General features: G+C 32.6%; 1 protein-coding gene and 1 long non-coding RNA gene across 11 annotated transcripts in view; one reads left to right on the forward strand and one right to left on the reverse strand.

The window, feature by feature from the left end:
- Positions 1-20,943, reverse strand: part of LOC148628390 (stathmin-like) — a 34,590-nt gene extending 13,647 nt beyond the window's left edge. For 3 of the 10 annotated variants that reach the window (XM_088586605.1, XM_088586549.1, XM_088586559.1), the window contains exons 1-2: positions 20,798-20,926; positions 208-253 (exon numbers count right to left, since the gene is read on the reverse strand). In XM_088586605.1, the coding sequence (XP_088442731.1) occupies positions 208-217 (10 nt within the window). In that variant the 5' untranslated portion in view covers positions 218-253; positions 20,798-20,926. Of the gene's footprint in view, positions 1-207; positions 254-1,882; positions 2,277-20,797 lie in introns of those variants that run through there. The other 7 variants (XM_088586567.1, XM_088586574.1, XM_088586599.1 and 4 more) reach the window with 7 other exon arrangements.
- LOC148628391 (uncharacterized) lies at positions 16,430-19,107 on the forward strand. The gene is made up of 2 exons (XR_015923329.1): positions 16,430-18,343; positions 18,555-19,107. It is a non-coding gene; the product is annotated as an uncharacterized LOC148628391 (long non-coding RNA).
- Positions 20,944-25,894: the final 4,951 nt, after the last annotated feature.

Consider the following 25,894-nt stretch of genomic DNA (forward strand, 5'->3'; position numbering starts at 1 on the left):
CTGGAGATGATTTTTTAAAGAAAAAGTATGGTAAAACGACAGACAACGATGGATGCCAAATCATAGTAAAAGATCACATGGCCTTAGGCCTCTAATCCTAAGTGATCATTAGGAAAGTAAAACAGACTACTGGCAACCACCTAATCAACTATCAGAGAGAAACACTTAAGACATACTTTGAATTCACATGTAAAATGTTAGCCTTACCTGTTGACATTTTGAATTTGAACAAGGCACTTCACTTGATACTTTCCTGGAAAGAGAAAATATATCTAAAATCTAAAATTTCTAAAAAACTACAAAAAAAAAATTTAAATAATATCAGTGAGTGAGTGGGCTAAAGATGGATTACATTTGGAACTGAAATACAGTTTTAACTTACCATCAGCAATATATCATTTGAACGGCTTTCTTTTCATATAACTAGCTTGTGACCCAACTTTGTAAAAAAATATCACAAGCTACATCAACATTCCATTTTCCTAACTTTACTGCAGTAAAATAACAATAACTGCATGAAGCATGTGATATGCGTGTCCTCTTTTCAGTTGTTCAAGGCAAATAACTCTTTAAAATAACAATATGACACAGCTGGATGGATCCAGATATTAAACTTTGAACAATTATCACAAGTGCCTAGCAGTCAAAGTCCTTAAATTTATACCATTAATGAGGATAGTTCTTTTTGGCCCTCTTTAGCACACTAAATTAATTCCAAAATAGTCAGAGCTTCAATTCTAAAACTAATCAAAACATTCCTTTCGAGTAATGAAACCTTGTAAATCAATCACACCAATATTCACACACTTTCATCCAAATTGTCCAGAAACCAGGAAAAAAAATATTGCTTTTGGCATGTTTTGTCCCCCCTCCCCCAAAATCATAAATGGCTAACTAAGGTTAAATCCTGAAAATCAGTGCTAACATAATGTTCAGCAAAACAAAACAAAACAAAACAAAACATTTTGGTAACTCCATAAATTGCCCAAGTTATTGCATTTGAATTAAGTGGCTACAGACAACCATGGCCCACAGCATCTCACCATTCCTGGTAAATTTTAGCAATCAAATTAGATATATAAAAAAAGAGCATAAAATAATGAGAAGCAAGATCACCTATTAATCAACAAATATTTATCATTAATTAACAATTGCAGGTCAAAGTTAATATTTTATCACGAGCACACAAGACCTGAACATCAAAGGTCAAGGTTGATAATGTGGAAGGCATCCCACCATTCCATAGTAATACCTCAACACAAGCTATAGCTATGGAGCCAATTATAATTGTTCAGTAAAAGAAACCCAAAACTACAAAAGCAATCTGAAAGTTCATTGTACCAGACCCTACCTCAATATCATGGGGTAATATCATGAACAATCCAGACAGACTGACTCCTCTGATAATCGATTATGTTGTAAATGCAGTTAATTCATTCATTATACATTAAGAGCAATATTCACTGGGACCTAAGTGACCCTTAAGAGGGCTATTCAAGCAAGCCATAACTATAATAATATATTTTCATCTTTAATCTCATTATCTAACATGAACATATATTTGTACTAATTTTTGTAAGCAAACGATTTATAAAGACTCCAATGACTAAAAAGAAGAGAAATCTATGGAAAGATTATTGATCCGAAAATGTCTGAAACAGAATAGGAAACAATATTAAACAGGGAATTAAAACATGACTCATCAGTATTCATGACATCATTATGTACTGCTACTATACAATATTCCATCTGAGATTATAGTTTTGAAATTCAGCTCAAATTTAAATTTGTAGTCTGGTTTTGAATTCTATTTTATGATACAGTACATGTACTGCAAATGCATATGGCGTAACAATTTACATGAAATACATAAAAGAATTACCTTGCATCTATTTAAATGACTTTTCCTTTAATGCTCCTTACTTTCCAATTATAATTTGTTTTTTCTTCCACCTTGATCAGTCCTCAAATTAGCGAACATAAGTCAAGATACAAAAAAAATTCCAGAAATAGATAATGGAAACAAGAATTTAGCAAGCTCCGAAACAAGAAATGATTCCTTTTACTGCTGTCTATCCTACCCCAGAATGTAGATTACGATGACTCATCCAAGTCGTCAATGACTTCAGTTCCACTGAATCACCAATTGCATACTATCCAGACTAAGCAGCAGAAAGCTCGCTATATGTTCAATACATAATCATAATGCATCAGTACTTAAAGAGAGGCTTGCTTCCAAATAACAACATATATGCATTCCTAGGAAATTCTACCATTGATTTAAATGCAAAAGGGTGCACTTGTTGAGTTTAATGGAACTGCATCTAAATAAATATATTGATCTTCAAATATTGTGGCACAGAATCAATAGTTTGATTAAAATGAGTCATATAACCTGAGCCATCTAGGTTCTGGAATATCTAACTCACCTGGAATTATATACATCTATAGAAACTAACTGCTAATGAACTAGAGATATTTTGAAATAAAAATATTCAATCTTTTTGTCCAGTCTTAGATTTCTTTAAATTTCACAAAAATCAATAGAACAGAATGATGGATTTAGTTCATAAGCCCTATCTTTTATTCTAATATCATTAATTAGGATTGGAGGGGGTCTTATTTAACCCTGTTTTTTTCAGAAAAAATTTATGTAAACCCAATTATAAAAAAATGTTGGCCTCATTAAGAAAAAAAAATGCCACCAAAGTATCATACTTATATGGAATCGATAAAAATAGAAAATCTATTAAAAACATGTCAAATTTGTATCCCCCTTCCACTACTTATTTGAGTTTTTTGCAACTTAGATTATCTAAGACCTTGTTCTTTCTATATTGGGAATAAAGCTATTTGATTCAAAATATATTCTGTTACAATTTGTTTATTAAAGTTTCAAAATGATTTTGTCTGGACTACAATGCCAACAACTGTAGGTGGTTTGAGATTAGGTTATATTTCTTGTAAACATTGTATATGAGAAGCTGATAGGTTGCAAGATTGTACTTAAATACAACTTTAAAATTCCCTGAAGTATATGGAAACTACTTCAAAAGATGCAGATTTAACCTAGCTATTTCTAACTCCTAGGACATAACAACTCTTAACTCAGGCCACCTTTCAAAAAAACAATCCATCCAGGTTCTTGTCAAAGGATTATTCTTGTTGCATTTTCCAAGCTGAATTGCATAATCAGTTGCAAATCGGGTAGCTTCAGCTCCTACTGAATCCATAACCAAGTTCTCAAACACTTTTAAGATGATTTACTATGGTATGTATAACTCCTCCTTATCTGAAAACAATGGAGTGTGACCTGAAATTTCACATTCTGGGTTAATTTTCAAGAACACACAATCCCTGAGTGTCTGCATGGGGACTCCATACTGGCAGGATGCTCCAAAAACAGACACACCATCAAATACACTTTGGTAGGCATTTATCAGGGAAGTTTTGGAATACTGGCGAAACTTCTTACACTCTTCCATCTAAAATGAAATTATAAATCATGGAAAATAGAACTAAGAAATTCAATTTTTTTTCAAATTCAAATTATTCAAAAATCAATATTTTAATCAATAAATTGAGATTTAACATTTTCAAAAAGTTTCAGGAAAGACATTCTTTTTCTGTTTGACTATAGTTTTCCTCTATTTACAGTACACTTTATTTATGGACCATAGAAATATACAGAAGAATACCCAAGAATTTAAAATATACATTTAAACCTTCAAATTGATTGAAATATGTTTTATTAGATGACAGATAATGTTTTTATTCAGATTTTTTTCTAATCACTTTTTGACAAACATCCAGAATTTATCAATGTGACCAGTTTCCTTTGATATATATATGGACTTAGATTACAATTCTGTATCAGTAAATCAAAGTTTACAAGATAATGTTTACATTTTAAATTAATGAAAGTTTAACCCTGACCACCCGCTGCATTTGGCCAGGTCTACTATGTGTGGTCAAGCCAATTAGACATGTGGTGATAATTACTGCAGTTGAATAATTGTCTCCTTTTTAAAACTAATTGTTCCAAAATATTTTTTTATATAGTAATTTACTCACAGCTAAGACATTCTAAATGTAGAATAGATGCAATACTGAACATCAAACATAGATCAAATAATTGGCAAAATTTACTTAAAACATTTTAAAAATATGAACGTTTAAATATAATGATAATATTTCAAAACAATTTTGTTCTTCATCAATCGTAACATGTTATCTCGACATGGCTTGGCAATCTTGGGGTCAACCAAAGAATTGACTATTTTTAGTCAATGCAAAGACCATATGATATAACTATATTTTTTTTGTTCAGTTTTTAACTCTGAGACTTCTGCCGCACCCCATTTTGTAAAGAATTAAAAATTCTTGTAAAATGATGGTCACTTTTTTTTTTTTTTTTAAATAATGACATTTTTTTCAAGACAGATGAAAAAGGAGAGCTATAAATCTTTTGGATATTTCACAGAATAAAATAAAAGTATAAACTGACAAATTTTGAAACATGTATCATACATAAATACATTCATATATACAGGAAAATGTCATTGGTTTCACAATGGTACTCTGTCCAATACAACTGTTGTGAAATTCATAAACATCGCTTTGTGTACGTCGTCACTTAATGTTTGTCGATATTGGTTCCCTGTTCTATATACATATCATTTTGGACATTCATTGTGCAATTACATAACTTTTATAAATAAGTTATCATTATGAAGTATCAAAGTGTGTATTGTAAAAGATCTACAAATCTAAACTAGAGGCTCTAGAGAGCCTGAATCGCTGACCTTGTCAAAAGTAGTCTAAAGCTGGACTCTTGACCTTACTGTACTATTGTCACAAGAACCATTTAATCAATACAGAGCATCTTAGTTATCCACCTGGTCTTCATATCTCTGTCATTTTTTCTCTTCAAGGGCAATAACCCCAACACTGAGCAACAGATCTTCGTGAAAATTTCAGCATAGGTCAGTCTCACCATGCTGATCAATCCCCCTCCTAGAAAATTAGGCTTAACCCTTTGGTTTTCAAGTTATTTCAATAACTCGTCAATTTTTATTAGTGGTGGCCATGTTTTCGATAGAAAAAAATTGTTAGGTCTATCTTAACATTCATGCAATGTTTGGTTACAATCCATCCTACAAGTTGTCTAAAAGGAGATTTAAAAAAACAAGAGGTTCCCAGGAGCCTGAATTGCTCACCTGGTTAAATTTTTGCCATTCAAGGGCAATAACTCTAACAAGAAGTTGTCCGACAATTATGACTCCATGAAGACTTTGGTAGGACTTATCATGAGGATCACTTCGTCGATCAAAAGTTTCATTCTATCTATTATAGTTTCAAGATATTGACTGAAAACTGCAAAAAATGTAATTTTTCACCTCTCAAAGGCAATAACCCATACATGGAGTCGTCTGACAACTTTGATCCCTGGAGACTTTAGTAGGCCTTATAATAAGGATATTTCAGCAATTGAAAGATAAACCTAATGGTTTTGGAGACATATGCAAAAAACTACTTGACGATCCCTATGTTCTATTTTTAGTAAAGGCTGCAATGCTTTTTAACTGATCAAGAATCTGAATACTCATTTTGTTAAGGATACCCTAAAAAACAAAAATACCAACTTTCATTGAATTCTGTACAGTATGGGTCAACAGATTTTTACCAAAATTTTACCAGATAGATCTCATCATGCTGCATACTTTTACACATGTCAGAATTTAGCTAAACCTAATAATTTTGGAGATATATGCAAAAATCTGCTGTCTGACCCCTATGTTCTATTTTTAGTAACAGTGGCCATGTTATTTAACCGATCAAAAATTCAAGCACTCATTTTGTTAAGGATATCCTAAAAAAATAAAAGTTACCACTGTCATTGAATTCTGTATGGCAGTTTTTGAGAAGTAGAATTTTGGAAGTAACATCAAAAAGAGCAAAAAGGGCAAAAACTCCAACATGGGTCGACAGATTTTCACCAAAATTTGACCAAAGATAGATCTCATTATGCTGAATACTTTTACTGATGTCATAATTTGGCTTAATCTAACGGTTTTGGATATACATGTATATGCAAAAATGTAATGTCTGACCCCTATGTTCTATTTTTAGAAACAGTGGCCATCAACATTTGGCTTAAAGGTTTTGGAGATATGTGCAAAAATCTGCTGTCTGACCCCTATGTTCTATTTTTAGTAATGGTGGTCATGTTTTTTAACGGATCGAAATTCAAAACAATCATTTTGTGCAGGATACTCTAAGGAACAATCATTATAAGTTTCATGCAAATCTATGGTTTCTGAGGAGAAGATGTTTGAAAAATTGTTAACGATGACGATGACGGACGCCAAGTGATGGCAATAGCTCAATAGCTAACATGGCATATGGCCAGGTGAGCTAAAAAAAATCCATTTCAGGACCCATAAGTCATATATTTGTCTACAGATCTGAAAATTTCGTCATTCACTTACATGTAGATAATCCTATCATGCTGAACTATTTTAATTCCTGCAAGATTTTAGCTAAACCCAACTGTTTCTGAGTTATTTGCATAATTCTTCAATTTGATCCCTATGGTCCCTTTCTGGAAACAGTGGCCATATTTTTTGCAAGATCAGAAATCCTCACACACAAATTGTTAAACATATTCTACATAACATTCATGCTAAAGCTTTGTTTCAATCCATCCAGTAGTTTTAGGAGAAGATTTTCGAAGTTGGAAATGTAAAATTCATTCATTTGTCAACCGATCTTTCTGAAAATTTCAACAAAGGTCCATTCCATCATGCTGAACAATCTTACCCCCTACTAGATTTTAGCTGAACCCAACTGTTTTTGAGTTATTTGCATAATTCTTCAATTTGACTCTTATGGTCTATTTTTAGTAATGGCGGCCACGTTTTTCACCAGATCAAATATCCACACATAAGTATTGTTAAAAATACCTTAAGGACTATTAATGCAAACTTTGGTTACACTCTATTGAGTAGTTTCAGAGGAAAAGATATTTGAAAAAGTTTACGGATGACGACGGACACAGTAATGGCAATAGCTCACATGGCCTTTCGGCTAGGTGCGCTAATAAAAATGAATAATATGCTATTTTATTTTGATTTCATACGTCAATAATAAGGGAATAAACAATCACTTGACTGCTGACCTCATTTGACAATACATGTAGTTAGGTGAAATAAGCCTTCTTGGTTGACTGATCACAAGGGGTGAAGACACTTATTTCTTACATATTAAAGAGGATACATAATTTAGATAAAAATTGGTTCCATTAATATGAATGAGCAAGTGCGGAATGCATTTAATCTGTCTGACGTATTGACAGTGTTGAAACTCACCACTTTTTACAAATTTTTAAATGTTCTTTCAAATAAATCATGTCTCAATTGAAAATGTATATATTCTATGGACCCCTTCATTTACAGCACAGCTCGCAGCATAGTCTGATAAACATATGACATCCAATGCCAGGTATTTCTTGTTGCTTTTTTCACTCCAATTAACAAGACTCCCAAAAAGAACACCTGAATCCAACATGCAACAGGAAATGATCAATTAACTGAACAGGTACATGTACCTACTGTTTTTTTTTTACCTGTACAGTTAATAATTCATGAACATGTGTTTCCTCCTGAATTCACAAAAATTGGTATCCACAAATTAAGGTACATTCACAGTTAAGTATTCAAAGAACTGTCCTAACATGAAAGTATGCACAGTAATTACTCAATAATTGAAACCATTCATTACTTATAAACTAGTATCTTTTCCACAAAAGAATTAAAATAATAAATTATTTTTTAAATTTATCAACTTAAAATTTAAATTTGCTTTGAGTATAATCTTAATTATCAACAATGATCAAATATTGAATAAACTTGATCTGCAAAGAATAGCACATTACACTAAATTATATATATTTTCAGTCGAAACATCCGTTGGCAGAAATGTCTGCCCACCAAGTGGCTCATCTCAGTATTTTCGAATTAACATACATGTACAAATTAAAATAAGTTACAAAAATCGTATTTATAATAATTTAGGGTTTAAAATTTAAAAGTACCAGTACGTATATTAATTGAATAAATAAAAATTTTCAGATTTACTGAATTTGTAGATATACATGTACATGTAATAGTGTATTTACCAGTGTCTTAATCAAGCATACATTTGTTAATATAACTATTTTGTCTTTGATTGATTGATTGGTGTTTTAAAACCAAGCAGCAATATTTCAGCTATACCTGGGCGATGAAAATGAAATGATGATGAAATGAAAAATGGGATGGGACACAAGGATAATAGGGTCGACAAATTTTGAATGCCACTGGGAATAGGGAGAGGGGGTAAGGTTGGGCAATTTAGCCTCCTATGGCAGAGCATAAAGGTTTCTACTACTATCTTATTCCCCAGCAGGGTTCTTTAATGCATGAGGAAGGTGGCATCTTTCCCAACATGGTGCATCACTATGGTTTGTGGTCAGGTTTTCTGTATAATGGTCTGACAATCCCTGTCGAGGAGAAAGGACTTCAATAACTTATACACACTTCACACATGCACTATTACACGTTACTGCTCTCTAAAGTAATATCATTATTGTTTCTATGTATAACGTCATTCTAACTTCTCATGCTAATATTCTTTTATATCGTAAACACATTGGTCCCAAGAGGCAGATTCAAGATGAAAACATCATGGATAAAGACTTACCAAGCAGAAAATAGAGCCGCCATCACTACATTCTTCAAGCTGGAGGAACTTGCTGAAGAAGAGATGTTTAACACTGAACTTTCCTGTCCAATCGTTGATTCCATAGAAAAGAAACAAAGTGGTATTCTCAAACTGGATGAGGACATTCTACAGAACATCACTGAGGACAACATCGAAGCCAAGATGACAGAATTAGAGACAAAGTTACGCCACTATGAAAAACTCACAAGTCAAGATCTTCAAACAAGTTTCACGTCCCGTTCATCGCATCCAAACACTACAATACACGAGTTTCAAGACCAATTGTTGTAAATTTGGGTCTCTCCCTCATGCCATTCTGCTTCATATTTACGCCAACGTCAGTGACGTCGTCAAGGGACTTGGAGAAAAACAGTGTAATAGCTAGGACAAAATGTAGGGGCGCCGCGCCCTGACCCTATCACGCCCGTGCTCCTCTGCCCCTACTTAGTACCCCTTAGTGCCCTTTTATAATTATCTGAATGGCCCTTTAAGATTTCCACTCTTGTTAATAAATTACCTCAAGCCAATTAAGAAGTGTCACCTTCATTAACTACATCCTGTTGTAATAAACCCTCAGGTAAACCTCAGGTAATTATCGGTGATCAATCAGCTGATCAGGGTTATCGGATAATGATTGACAAGTAGAAAATGAATCTCGACTGGATCTATAACAATTTTATGGACAGCCAATCATTGGTTAATAATTAATTTCTACTGCACAACTAATTTTACAAATATTTTCAAGTTAACAGGTCTAAATTTTGTAGAATTACCGGTGTAAATAATTGCATGTTGCACATGTTTGTTTATTCACGATGTCAGTTACCTCCCTTATAATTTCAATATTTTAAAAATTTTCTATATCTTCAACAGTAAAGGGTAATTGCAATAGTTACAGGAAATAATATTTCTTTTACTTAATATTTTGATATTTAATTGGAGCAATATTGAATATTTGTAATATTTCATGCAACATTTCACCTCATAATATGTCATAAATGTAAAGAATCACTTGCCTTATCAACACCATATGGTGACTTCTTGCCTCACTGCAAGAACAATGACAAATCTTGTTCACACAACAATTGATCAAATCAGAACTGATGTCCCAACTTTCTCATAGGGGATCTGCAGGCTACAGTAATACATATTCAGCTTAATCACCTCTATATATATATATTAAATTTCTAAAAGCACTTGGTCATCTGAGAAAGATAAGGCTGTCATGCATATATTAGTCATGCAGTCAAATTTACTGCAAATTATGATGCACTTTCATTTTCAAATGTTTGCAGGTAAGCAATAAGAATACAAATTACTGACTTAACACAAACATGCAAAATCAAAGTCCCTATTTTGTTGAAAAAAAAACCCCAACAAAAAACAAAAAAAACATGCCACACGTTAAAGTGCCCTCTTCCCTGCGCCCCTCTATTTTCAAATCCTAGCTTGAACACTGAAAAAGCACAACAATGGAGATGGTTCTAAGCTCATGAGTTGTGATGTTTTGTATTGTTTTCTGTTTGATGCATTGTGGATGTTTTTATGGACAATTATAGTAAAAGTGTTTATTTTTACACATGCTGGTTTGTTGTTACTTTAGATCACTCAACCAAAGAACCTATTTTCATCACACAAGTATGAAACACTGAGTTTCAAGAATATGTTGCAAAGACCCCCAAGTACTTCTCAAACTCGTGATCACTGAATGAAAACTCATCTATCAAGAACTGTATATTTTGCAAAGACAGACACTTTGCAAAGGAGTGTAAAAAAGTCACAGCCACCAAGGCTAGATGGGAAAGTGTGAAGAAGAAAAACATATGTTTCAACTGCTTGGATAGTCACATGATATTGGAGTGCAAGTCAAAGAACACCTGCGGCAAATGTAAGAGAAAACACCACACCAGTCTTTGTAATGAAACTCAAGCTTCAACTTCAAATACACAATCATGTGAAAACGATGGACCTATTCTACTAACGTCTACCATTAAGGAAATTTTTTCTGTATTCTTGAAAATTATCATAGCGTTAGTGTAGTCACACACTGGTATGTTATGATGCTATCATTCTATTTGATGAAAGGGCCCAGGATCTTTCATAACAGAAGACCTAGTTGACGAATTTTATTAAGCCAGAAGGAAGAGAAACACTGAACATAGCAGCATTTGGTAACTTAAGTAAAAACGTTGGCTATACAGAGAAAGCAACTGTCTAACTGGAGGCAGATTTCAGTACGTCAGTGCATATTGTACCTACGCTTGCAGTGCCAATACAAGATAAACTGAACATATCTCAGAGGTTTGAAGTCAGCCCATTCTTTGACAGAAAATGACATATGAGATATTAGTGTTGATTAGGGCAGATCACTACTGGGATATTGTCATGGATGAAACTGTAAGAGTATACTATAAACTCACATACAGGCTACCCACAAGGCAAGTGTGAGGCATTCTAACTCACACATCATGCACATATAGCCGATCACAGATATAAAAATCACGACTTGGAGAGATTCTGAAAGTTGGAATCACTTGGTACCAGTAAAAACAAAACAACAGACAAGTAACCGGATGCTATGAAATGGCATGCATCAACATCTATAACCTATGATGACAGTACATACATTCCAAAGATTCCGTGGATTGATGACTCAGCAGAATTGCCAACAAAGTGATCATGTTAAGGAGAACTGAAAAAGTTATCCCACACTTAAGCCAGGATGAAAACTTACTGAAAGTTTATAGCAATATAATCAAAGAGCAAGAGAACAGAGTTCATGGAAAAAGTAAACAGCAATGAAAATGACTATGAACCTAAATGCATTCACTACAATCCTCACCATCCGGTGCAGATAACCTCCACTTCTACACCAATCTGTATCATCTACAATTGTGGTTGTAAAGAAAACAAGCATAGCTCAAGCCTCAACAACTATCTACATTCATATCAACCAGAAACCACAGACATCACAGAGATTCTAACTAGATTTCTAGCTGAAAAGTATGCAGTAAACACTGATTCTGAGAAGGCTTCTACCCAAACAGACTGTGATGTTAAACATGCTTTTTCGGGCTGAACGATCCAACAAATTCACCTCATACTGCTTTAAATCTGTCTTGTTTGGTGCAACTTCACCTCCATTTACACTAAATGCTACACTTTTGAAACATTTTGAGAACAATCCAAGCTCAACATCTGACAGACTGAAGCAAGATGTTATGTTAGAGATGTTATGGAACATAGATACAGATAAACTCTCCTATCAAAACATGAATATTGAGTTTTGCAGTACTGAGATTACGAAATGTTAAATCTTGAATCAATCTTCAAAGATATTTGATCCACTTGGCCTACAAGTCCTGTAACTGTAAGGACTAAAATACTCATGCAGTGACAAGTCATCATGGAAACAGAATTTCGGATGGGATGAATGCTTTTCAAATGATGTATGCGATCATTGGAATGCATTAGCCACAGACTTGAATGATGGGAGTACAATCGAAGTACATTTCAATGTGTACCACCATTGTTGAATATAGGATTAATTTGATATATATGGAAAATGTATCACTACAAATCTTCGTAAATGCCAGCCATGCTTGAATTTGTGTAATTGACAGCTCTATCATGCAAATGTATTGAAAATTTACTTTTTGTTGGAAACCAAATTTTGTGGTTTACCAAACCCATGAAAATGTTTACACAACAAACAATACTTTTACAGTAACCTTTAATGAAAAATGGGTTTCTGTAAAATGCACAGGGTCATGCAAAATTTGAAATCTTTAAAATAAATATACATATAATGTAGACATCTTGCAGAACTTTTCCAACTGAAGAAATTGATGGTGTTGATCATCATCAGACTTTATTAATTTTTATTAATAGCTTTTGGCACTGACACCAGTACTGAAGATTAACCCTTATTCTGCTGTGCTGACTTCTATTATTTTATTGTGTAATGCTGAATAAAAAATTGAATAAATGACTAATCGTGCTTACCATGTTTGAATGAAACACATGTAAACATAAAACATCAGAAAAATATTTTCACACTTTAAAAAGTCACAGGTAATATCAAAGTATAGCACAAGTAAGTCAAAAACTCATTTACTATAAAAAAAAAAAAAAGAAACGTCAAAGGAATTTGTGAAAAAAAGACAAAGAAGTTGGTTTAGTAAGGACAAAATTTGGCCCCAAAAACAGTCCACATGAAGAAAATGTTCTGTTGTTTCTCCAGCTCTTTAATGTGTTTTATAGTTGATTTGATTGGTTTACGGTAATAATTTGAACATATACGGTCATAAATGCCCTTAAAACTTGGCTTTGAATGGGAAAATCTGTTAAAAAAAAAAACAGTAAATTTTGTACCGTTTTTCACTCTTTTAACAATGACCACATGTGTGTTAACTCTTGTGCTTCATATATTTTGTGCAAAATCGTCAGTTACAACTTGTGAAAAAAATATTTTGAGTCAACAGTTGTGTGACCACTTCTGTTCCAAACAAAAACCATCTTAAAAATTGCAGAAATGTTCAAAGTTAAAGGTTTTTCGTAAAAATTACATACATGTAAATGCATACTGTTATTTCTGGAATTTCATCAGAATCTTGTTTGCAACCATTATTCTATACTATTACAGTCTACAAAATCAGCTTTAATCAAATTTTCAAAAATGTCCAACTTAAGAGGCAAAAAGAAGTCTTTACTGAATTTCTCCTTTGGAAAAAAAAATATCATTTTTATACATATCACTATCTGATCAACCTCACTTGGCATGTTTGAAGCTAACGTCATCGTCTCTTCAATTAACGTCCACCATTTGGAGACATTTTTCATCAAATATAATTTACATTTGATTTTATCATTGTAATGCATAAAAACATCTGAGAATCTTGAAAACATGCCATATTTCGACCAATCAAAATGTCCAAAAGAATTTATTTCCATTATAACCGTTTCTGGAATTCCCTCCATTGCCTCTGAACAATCATAAACAACTGACTACAAAAAAAAAAAAAAACCCTAAGCACTACAATAGTCAAGCGTAGCAAAGGTTAATAAAAATATTGGAACCACAATAGTCACACATAGCACTAAGCAGCTCAAGGGTTATTATGAAAACGAAGAAAATGCCATAAATATTTCTGTGTTTCTGGTTTTCTGGTCACCAAAACATGCCGTCATGTGAAGTTATAATTGTACAAATGATAAAAGAGAAATATTCAAAAAGTTTTTTGACAGGCAATAAGGAACATCCTTTGTAAGTAGTCATTAAATTTTCCCCAGACCAGTTTACAGAGATATAGTTCTGACCTGTTGTACAGAATGTAAACAGATCGATGAACAGGGATATGCCATATAAAGTACAGTAGTGGGCTGACAAAATTGCTGAAAAAGAAGTGCAAGAGACAGTAGTCATTTTTACAGATCAATAGCATATTTATAGATAACTTACCTGATTTTCTTCATTTTATAGAGACGGAGCATCAGCGACATCCTATATATGCAGATCCTCTGTCAAAATGTGAATGGCTCAAAATCTTTGTCGAAAGCGCACATATGCCTTCAGGATGTGATAGAGCTTTTAACGTTGATGCACATCATTTGTAAATGAAGTCTAGCATTACTCCAGCAACGCTAGAGGTTGTCTAGCATGCTATTTTCTGTTTTGAAGCCATCCTACACTCCAGCATCTGACTTTCTGAAAGCCACTGCAAATCCTAATAAGCTAAACAGGTGTTTTAAAATATTTTAAGTCTTTTATTTACAGAGCTGGACGGGTGTCTGCGCAGTTAAGACTTTCATGCTAAATGCCATAGTGTTACAAATACAGGATTTTATATTTCAAAAATAGTGGGTCCCACTCTTTTCCTGGTTTAAAACCAGTTCAAACACTACATTTATTATTTTAGTGCATAAATAGTACTACATACATGTATGTACAATCATGCAAATAATTTCACTGCAATTATGCATGTAATCCATATTAACTTGTGTAGAGTAACCTAAGCACCTTTTTTTTTAAATTTGAAAACGAACTTCTTCCGTTTGCTGGCTTCATGACATAACTTTATACACAACTACATTTATAATACTAACATACCTACCAACTTTTGAAAATCCCAAAGGAGTTTATTACGCGGGACAATGTATGAACTGACATTTTCGGGACATATTTTGCAAATTGCATGGGTTTTACAGTAGTAATGTATGAATGAGACAATCACTATAGCATTAAAGAGCCTTTTTCAGTTAAACAACATGTGCATGCACTATAATAGATTGTAGTTTGTAAGCCCCTTTTTTGTGATGGATTCTTCCAAACCTAATTAAAATTCTTAAGTTGCATCACACTAAAAAAAAATAAATGAGAAAACTTTTATTTACATTCAAATTCATTTGTACTTTTTGAAACTACATTAATCAAATATTTCCTTCTTCCCATTAATGTCAGTTGATAATGCACTGTTGAAATTACAGGAAATGTGAAGACTGCAGGAGAGGTAACTCATTCTTTATAAACAATGATAATTTTAAAATTTATTTACACATATGGTTCTACAAATTTGAGACCTGTTAAAATGACAGTATTGTCAAATTAAATGTGGAATAGAAATTAATCTTTAGAAAATGATTGGATGTTCACACGAAATAGTGGTATAACCAATCGGGATTTATTTTCTAATTGTCAAACCCCAGTCAGCTGATTGCTCCTCTGAGATTATATACCCGTCATAAAATGTACCCTTACCCATTTAGACAGCAATTAACATCTTTTATCAGATTTATGACTCTTCTAATCAAAGAAATAAGGTTGAAATTATTTGTCACAATTTTTTTATCATATACTTTGTAACTTATAATTTTCAGGCCTTTATTAAGAGGCGGTACCAGGTACTTTTACCCTTCTAAACTACTGAAAGGTACATGTATCTCCAGAAGTTTAAAATTTCATACATTTTTTATTAAACAAAATGGTGAAAAGTACCTCCTACAAAACCATTGGTAACCACATTGCATTTTTCAACTATTTATAGGATAGTTTTAATGATTTTTATATAAATTACTGATGCAGCTGATATTGTGAAGATGTGAGAAAAATGTAACTGTATAAAAAAGCTCGTAGATGGTAAACTTTTGCCAAATTTGAACAGACATTCAATGGGTGTAAGAGCAAGCGATATGCAATATATGGCGCTCAGAAGGAAGAGGTTGATGTATCGAGGAATGGAATTCCAACCTCTTACATTTTGTACGTTTTAGGAATAGTCTAGCATATTCCCACTGATTGTGACATCAGCGATATAACATCCTAACTGTGCATTATCCATCCATACAGGTAAAGTTACATGTAATTTGAATACAAGTTGTCCATCATAGGTCTCAAATCATTTAATTTTGCTGTTATTTATATGTCTTAAGAACATCAGTACCTCCAGTTGGTAGTACAGTGTAAGACACTAATTGAGATGACATCACAAAGGGACTTTATATTACACTCCCTGCATCACACCATAAAAAGTAACATTTCGAGCATCAATAAAAAAACTTGTGGATGATTTATTACATGTGCTCATTAACAGGCTGCCTTCAAACATTGCAGTAATGACTATAACACTAGAAAAAGTATTAGCAGATATGAAAGGATCTATTCTACTATTAGGGAGGTCGGTAGTGCGTTTATCGATATTCTTGCGAGAGCAAAATTCTCAATTTTGAGTCAACTTTAACACGTTAGAAAATGGTTAAAAATCCATTGCATGACAATAAAAATATATGTAATTGAAGATGAGACATTTCTCTATCTAAATATACAACTTTCATTGTTATTGGAGTTGATGGTCATTTGGTACAAACGTTTGAAGTGACGATACTTTGAGAAAAATGGCCGCCTGAAAAACTATGTGTCAAAGATCATACCTATTTCAAAATTCATTCCGCAAGCTATTACTGGACCGATTTTCTTCATTTATGGCTTAAATTTTTGGAAATATCTTCAATTTTGATAATCCGTTTGTCAGGCTAATTTTTTAGTTACAAAACATACTTTTTACACAATTTTAAGGAAAAACATGTTGAAAAAAAAAAGTTTTTGCGTACCCGGAATGCACTGACAGTCGGATTCCGAAAATTTAATCCTTTCTGCGTCCATCCGTAACCCTGGTTTCAGAAGAAAAACAATAATAGCTTGCGGAATCGATTGGATATTAGGGTGGTCAGGGCGTGGTTTTCACAAAAATTAAAGCGGGACCGGTTATCGTTCTTGCTAACCGGATGTTACTGATCCGCCATAGCTTCTGTTAAGATTTTCGAACACTCGTGGATAAATGCCTTTTACCGACTGTTTTCTGGACGGATTTTTGACTGGTGGTGCAGACAACGATGGACCTAGGCCATGGAGGCCAATCACTTACGGCAAGTACCTAAATTATGTCTAATATAAGCCTAATCGCCCTGTTTCCGTAAGGTCAAATTCTAGAATGACCTTTTATCATCTGCAAGCTTAAAAACTATATTCACCTTCTTGGAAGGTCTGATTTTCGTTTGATTCTGCATGAGCTGATTTAAAAAAGATTACTCTCATTTAGCATTAGTTGGAATATGTTTCCATAACATTTTTATTAAACGATGAATATGTAATGAGGTAAATTCTCCCAACGTTTGATTGCAATCCATTCAAATTCTTTCGGACTTTATCGACTTTCCTATATTATCGGAAGTCTCTGTATTTTACCTTGCTTTTTTTCTATTGGTTGGGAGAATTTGCACATATTGCATTTAATTTCCTTGATAATTCAATTTTAATTTATATGTAGTGCCCAATTTATATGAAACTCACATGTTTAAGCATAAACCTTCTTTATATTTATTTTAACTGTTTTATTTATTCAAAATTATCATATGTAGAAAAAAAATTCAACCTTAAATTGCTTCTTCAAATGATACACAACTTTTTTTCTGGTTTTCATTTTATCAGTTAATATATATTAATTATGACTTTTATTAGAACAATTATCATGTAGCCCTGCTTGTACTTTACTTGATAAATAGAACTTATTTGATGAGATTTATATATGTGGCAATTGCATATTTTACATATGACCTGCATCTTCTTAAGTTTACTTTATATATTCATATTGTACAATTTTTAACAGCTATCTTACATATTCATTTTTTAGAGGATTGTAGATGCTCTACTTATTTAATATTCATATACATGTACAATTGCTTGGAAAAGGTTTAAAATCCTAGTAATATACATTATTTATCATTAAATTTTAATTAATTATGGTTTAATATTTTTTTTGCCTTTTTAGGATCACATTGATTGACTCATAATACCAATCTTTTGTTGTATGTATATGAAACATACTTGTACTGTGTTTTTTCTTCTAATTATTGATTTATTTCAGAAGAAAGTATTAGTAAACAGGCTGCCTAAATATTTATTTTATTTTGTCATATAAAAAGTAAATACTGATGTAAATTTTATTATGATTTAGTTTTATTTTCTGTTTGTTTTTCATCATTTTAGTTTCATTTTGTTGAGTTCTGGAGATGTTTCGAATTCATGGTAAGTTAGTTTTTATACTTTGATTTAGTTTAGTAGCTTTATTTATTTTAATAGTAAAACTTTTGAGTCTTTTAATTATGGTAACAAATAAACATTTACATTTGAATCATATATTACTTACAAGAACTGTCGATTAGTTTTGTGTTTAGACTCTGCTTTAAAACTGCTTCACAGTACATATTCATTGAATTCCACTACTTGTTTATTTCAGATGGCCTGAGCAGCATAGTGGGCTATGCTATGAGACGAATATGGGCTGAGTCTGAGGTAGGACCATGTGGGGTACAGTAAGTAGGGTAGTTCCAGACACACCTGAACCCGATAACCTGATTGGTAAGAGAGTTCAACACTTGATAGAAGAACCAGAAGGATCAGGCAGCGAAATTATTCATATTAAGTTATTTAACATAACATTAATATAACCTTATAAAACAATCTTCTTGTTTTGAAATGAAGATAATTATTCTGGAAAAGGAAGTTCGGTGTTTTTAACTCCTCGCCACATCTTTTGTCAACCGCTTTGTGAGCAACCAATATCAAATAAAGTTTTACATTTTTTCAGATTGTTAGCAAACCAGATTATGATTTAATAGAAAGTAAACTAACTGTAAGTAAATTGATAAGGTAAATGATGTTAATAGGTGTAATGTCCTTATGTACATAATTTCTTTTGTAGATTTGGCAGACATAGTAGATCCTGGTGAAGAAACCCTTCTGGCCTGAAATGGAAACTTCGAAAAGTTCATTAAACTTAATCAAATGATGATATTTTGTTTATTATCATTGAATGTACATAATAGTACACATGAGGAAACAGCTAGGGCTTCAAAGTTCCATAGTGAAAGGATGCGCATTGGTTCAAGTCAATGTATTCATAAAAATTTTCTCAATTTCTTGGGAAAACAGCATTTGTTTTTGAAATTTTATTCAATTTTAACATAATAATGAGATTATTATGTTAAAAGACCCTATTTAAACAAGAAAACATTACAAGACTACATTAGGAATCTTAGAATTGACCAGACCTTGATATAATATTATTTTGCCACTTTTTGCGGCAAAAATGTATGTTTATTTTGATTATCGTCTGGCTTCATTTAAGGTATAGGCCTAACAAATTTTCAGCCACATTAAACATTTTATAGCAAAATAAGATGAAAGTATCTTGATGTGATAGCTTAGATTCTAAGCTTTAAAATGGTATCACATAAGTATATGGTAGGTTGATATTTTGATCAATATAAGCATAAATATGCGGTTTTTTTTGTAAATCTGAAATTTTCAAAAATGTTCGATTTACCCCCATTTTTCAACATTTGCTTGTTGGTTTTTAAATATAATTCAATTATTTCTTGATAAAAATGTGTTTTTACATATTCAATCACAATAACAATAACTGTCATGTGCTAAAAACTGCTTTTAAATTCAAAATGTCTTTTTTTGTCTGACCTTTCGCCATTTTTTCCACTGAAAATAGCTCTAAAATTTACCCTAAAATGTAAATTTTCGACCTCAAAAAATTTTTTTGAGCTGAAAAACATGATTTTTCAAGTCAAGCAACTTTATTGCCACACAAAACAAATGACAGAAAAAATTAAATATTTTTTTTGAATTCTTAGTAAGCAAAAATGTATTTTTTTGTTGAAAAAACGCATTTAAAAAAAAGGGGGTCTGCCACAGTGTTTCTGATTCCAATGAAAAACAAATCAGAGGTTTTGACATAATATTTGTTTATTTATTTCTGTTTAATGGATTACTCTTGAAAGAACAGCAAAGTATCAGATTTCTACTACCTTCCAATTTCCAAATATGAATATCCAAAAATGGCACTTTAATTCACGATACTGTTGACACATAGCAAAAAAAAACTAAGTCCAAGGTGTTTTTTTGCCAATTTTAAAAAAGTGTAATTTTCTTTGTATCTAAGATACAAGTTTCCTGAATGGCTTAAATCAAAGTATGAAATGGCTTTATTTAAATGATTAAGACACAATGTATGAATTTATTTACCTGTTTGACTTATGTGGGCCACAGAAGTGCCCAAAATGTGACATTTTTGCCTTCGCAAGAAAAATGACCAAAATTTTGAACTTTAAATTGTAATAACTTTTGAACCCCTTGACCGATTTTAAAAATTTTTGCACCAGTAAGTTACATTTCTTGGGCTCTTTCAAACTAATATAAACTTGTACATTTTCTATATACTTCATATTTTGACTGACCTCCCTACTACTATTGCAACCAATTAAAAAAGCCTACTGTTTTTTTTACAATGGGAGATTTGGCCAATTCATTTACTACCCTTTCAAGGGCGAATATGTCTTTCTTTTTTTTTCAGCAGGGACTTCACCTTACAATATATTATAGTTCCATTATATAAAACACCTCGTGTTTTCAGTAATTGAAAATAATCATACATCACCAACTGACATTTCTTTAAGAAGCAATGCTTACAGGGAACTTACAACCTGGAAACGGCAATGCAAACGAAAGTGAATCCAATTTGTCTACGTACAACTACAAGAGTACCTGCAAATTGCAAATGAATTTGTTTACCCAATTTGTGTATCGCGCGCTTCTCATGAACCGGAAATGACGCTTCAAAAGAATTGATAATTTCGGTACATTCAAAAATTGGTACCTAACAGAACGTGGAACAGAATGCATAGTAAAAACGCAATGCAATGGTCTGCATTATGGAAAACATATATTGTTTTTTATTTCCTTAAGGCAATATATAGACTATTTAAATCTATTGCATGCTGCTAAGGCACAGATTTTATTCGTGGGGTTAGGGGATTAGCCCAGCGCATGATACGATCGCTGCATATGAGCTTATAGAACTCTCCTCTCTTGGGGCAGGTATAAAAATAGTTATCGCAGCTAGGGAGTGTATATACAAAAATATGAAGTACCTGGTTTCCGACACACTTTAAGCGTATCGAGCAGGACATACAATTCTTGATGGACACAACAACTGGTTTTGACCCTTCATAACTCAAAAAACCGAAAGTGATATCTGAAATCTGATTGAGAATTTTGTATTAGGAGAATTCGCCAATCTCATTAGTGATGTCATATTCACTAATTTGCATATTATTAAGTGTCAAATTGGTTGCAAATAAACAACTAAATAACTAGAATCCCAATTTTCCAAACTTAATAACTTCATGATTTTATATCCAATTTTGGTTCTGTAAAATGTTTCATTTAGATAGTATAATTCATTTTTTGTATGTGAAAGTATAAGTATTTTACCTGAAAAATAAATTTGTTATGATATTTATTTGTAAACCTCTATTTTCATGTAAAATTATATAGTCTAATTACTGAATATTTATTTAAACGTTCCATGGATAAAAAGAATTTTATTTGCAATTTTGGGAACCAGAAGAATTTTTCAATTATCTTAAAAAATGGAAAAGTTATGATGCTTTAAAGTTGATGCCTCATGCCATTCAATGGGTTTTTTGCCAACCAAAACCAAATCACAGGTGAGTGTTGACATCATGAAGAACTTTCATGAAGAAAAAATCTTCCAAAAACGGACCATGTGCAAAAAATTTTAAACAGTAGATTTTTTGGAGTGACCCAATAATTTTGTACCCACGTTTAAAGATAAGCCTAACCTGTAGAATTTTTTAAAAACAGAATTTCAAAAGGAACAGAATGACATCAGAAACAAAAATCGGATCAACAATAAGCTTTTCCTACCAATTCTAATGATAACACCCATTTCCCACTTATGGCCCCTTATTTCCATATCATATCCCTAGGAACAATGTGTTAAAATTTCAAAAAAAGATCGGATATGCTTTACTCAAATTAAATAACGACGTGATATACCATATCGAAAATTTTGCTGTCGTATAAAAGGTACGAATACTACAAATACAAATACAAATAGTTTTATTAGCTCAAACTCAGTTACAAGAAGTGGTTTCGGCTATAATAGTGTAGAGGTGTATATTTTCATGATAATTAGTTGCATGTCTAGATAAGCATATTTTGATTTAGTCATTGTATCGTTAGTCTTTTATCCAGAAGTTTATCTTTATCATGATTTTAAGCGGTTTTCTATAGGAAAGGTGATGAAGTACAGTATCATGTTACCCATGTAGGATGTTGTTTTAAGTAGTTGTCAAAGTTTTTGATTTATTGGAAATTGGTGCTAAATTGGTGCTTAATTTAGCCTTTAGGTCAGTTATGTAAGTTATGATAATTAAAATAGTTGGTGCATAGTTGGTGTAAAATTGGTGTTGAAAAGTATATAAGAGCTTTGATTTTCAGTTTTAAAATAAGATTGGAGATTGAAATTTAGTAGTGGAATAAAATGGGATAGGTGGCCAAAAAGGAGAGAAGAAGGAGAGAGAGAGAAGGAGGATTGCAGATTTTATGTTTAGGAATATATGGTTGCAGACTGAATGTAAGGTTGGAATTTATTTTTTATGTGGTTAAGGAATGTGTTTTCGTGACAGGTGATGCAAGAGGAATATTATTTCTGAGAGTTTTAAGTTGCCGTAACTGGAAGTTAATTCGTTGTTGTTGATGATGTTTGTTTGACGTTTTTGCGTATACTTGCCTTAACAGGAAGTGTTTGTATTCCGGACAATATGTTCCGAGGTTCCGGACAATGGTCCGTGGTTATTGTGAATTATTGACGTTAGTATAACTTGCCTTAACAGGAAGTTATCATATTCCGGACAATGGTCCGAAGTGCCGGACGGTGGTCCGAGGTCGTAGATTGTATGTGTTGACGATAGTGTAACTTGCCTTAACAGGAAGTTATCGCTATATGGAGAATCCCTCGATTGTTGATGTCGGCTGTGTTGCTTCCCTGTACCATATGGATCCCATCCGTATTAAGGAATTTGAGAACTTTTAGATGATAACTTGATTGAGCGCACCGTATATGTGAGTTCTCGTAATTTTCTGATGTCAAAATAACTTTTCATCCTGTAACAAGTATTTTATGTATAATCGTAATAAACTGTTGATTAGGGACAATTCTCTTTATTTTGAAACCGCCTGGAATTGTGAGCAACTTGGCATCAGTGGTTAATACATGTCAGCCAAGAGCTTTGTACATACTCAGCCGTCATGGCAATAGGATACATACTGAAAAATTGTATCACGTGTGGTATCAACCCGAGACTCCTATATCGCCCCAAGGGCCACCGATTGATCGCATATACCGTATGGGTTATCTATAATGTTTCACGTATTTAAAATAAATCAGTGGCTGATCCAAGGGGAGGGGGCCCGCCCCCTTAGAAAATTACAATTTTTAAAAATTGTTGAAAATTGTTCAAGATACCCTCAGAATGCAGGATTTGAGGTTTAATATTTCAAAATTTTCTAGGGGGCATGCCCCAAACCCTCTAGCAAATTCGGATCACTTCTTGATCCTCACCGGCGGTCCTGTCAAGAATTTTTTTTGCCTAAAACTCTGGACTCGCCACTGTAAATGCGCATTCAATGTACTCCTGTCCATACGCAACTTTGCTTGGAGGACTTGATCGATTCTACTGTCGATGTAAAAAAATATGCCGGACATTTTATATTCTGAACTTAAATAGAGTTCTTGAACGTTTTCTAATGACGAAGTTTTACGGATGTCGAGAGGCAAATTATTCCAGTTATCTAATTTAATCCAAAGCATATCAGAGTGACTTATTTGGGGTAATTCATGAATTCCCTAAATGATTTTTCTTTTGACAAAAATGACAATGCCATCAGATTTCTGTTGTTTTTTTTACAACTTCTAGCTACTTTATAACAGTTTAGGAAGTTAATGTCACAGTCTAATTTTTCAAAGTCGCTAATCAGCAAATATTCTGTCACTGATGTTGGCTTTCTTTCGCATTCGAAATGGCACGGATGGGATACGCTCTAAAATCGGGTGACTTCCGCTAAAATCTTGGTTCCCTTGATATGATTGACACCAGTTACATAAAAACTGCAGGGAAACACTCAGACTTGTGTATACAAGAGATACGTTGTAGCGATCTTTGGGTCTCTTATGATATTGACCAGGGAACTAGATTGGGAACCAGATTAATTAACAACTGGCAATGAATATTCATAGAAATTGGGGCCTTGCTAATGTATTTGACCTATATATTCTAATTGTAACATAGCCCTGTGCCTCATACAAGCAAGAAACACATAGAACACACGTGTATGATGTTTAAGAGGTACATTTTGACGTATGGCGGTAAACACGGCACAGATCTGCAGCATAACGTGGAGTAGTAATATATAAATATGCAAATCATATGCGAATATAAAGTACTGAAATTACGAGTGCAAGAGGGCGCTAACATTAAAAACAGACAAATGATTACTAAATTCGTGTAAGCGATCATACGCTAGAAGTTGAAACAGGCAGGTATAAAAATATTTCAAGGGAATGTAAAATATGTAAAGATGAAGTTGATGATGAGTAAACAGAATTCGAATGTAAGAAATAAGCTATTTGCAGAAATTGTTAAACTAAACCCTAATTTTTACCAGTATCACTAGATCAACTAAAAAATATACTATCTGCAAAAGCTGAACTTTTGCCAGCAATATGTGATTTTTTTAAAGCAATCATTAGAATTGCGAAATTGAGGTCCATACCGGTAAAAGTTGCACAATTGCATATACCTGTATATATATTGATTTTTGATGTCCAATTTGTATTTTATGTTTGTTCTTTGTATTGTATTTGCTTGACCCATATGGGTGTAATTTTCAAATAAAGTATTATTAATATTAGCGACTTAAAAAAGAAACGAAATAAAAAAACAAAATAACAAACTAAAAAACTAAAAAACAAAAACAAACATTTTTACAGTTGAACCCAAAGCAATCAAAGTAAAATTTCCAATTTACAGTGTTATTTGGAATCATTTGGACATGTGAAACCTGGGGCGGGTCCAGGTGAGGACGTAACGGGCGTACTTTCCTTTTAAAGAAAAAAAAAGTATCGTAATCTGCTAAATGTTGCATTGAATATGACAATTTATCATATTCATTCATTCACCGTGTCTACTAAGGGTTTTTTTTAACGTCCTTGACTACTTTTACGAGTCTCGTACGGACGGCCAAATTATGAGGGCTTTATAATAAAATTATTTTTAAATTTGAATTTATAACTTAAGTTAAAAAATAGAAAAAGAAAACAAATAAATAGTTAAATAATTTAGTAAAATAAAAATAGAATAAATTAAATATTATAAAATAAATTTGATAATAATAAATTATTGAATATTCTATTACTAACAGTGAAACGTGAAAAAAATACGTAAATTTAAATAATGTTATAATGAAAGTGATTTGAAAAAATAGTGGATAACAACTTAGCCCTAGGAATAAAAAAATAATCAGTGAAAAATAAATAAAATAAACTGTGATTCTCGTAAGATAAAATTACGCCTCCCCTTAAAATCCTGGACCTGCCCCTGGAAACGTTGTGAAATATTCTATTGGACCAATCACCAACGAGTCTTACTGGGGTTATGAACTTCATATATAGATCTTTGTTCCATGATAAAAATGGTGCAA

Source organism: Perna viridis, chromosome 1 (genome assembly GCF_037379345.1).
Source record: "Perna viridis isolate PV_CMFRI_1.1 ecotype Kerala chromosome 1, ASM3737934v1, whole genome shotgun sequence".
Classification (NCBI taxonomy): Eukaryota; Metazoa; Mollusca; class Bivalvia; order Mytilida; family Mytilidae; genus Perna; species Perna viridis.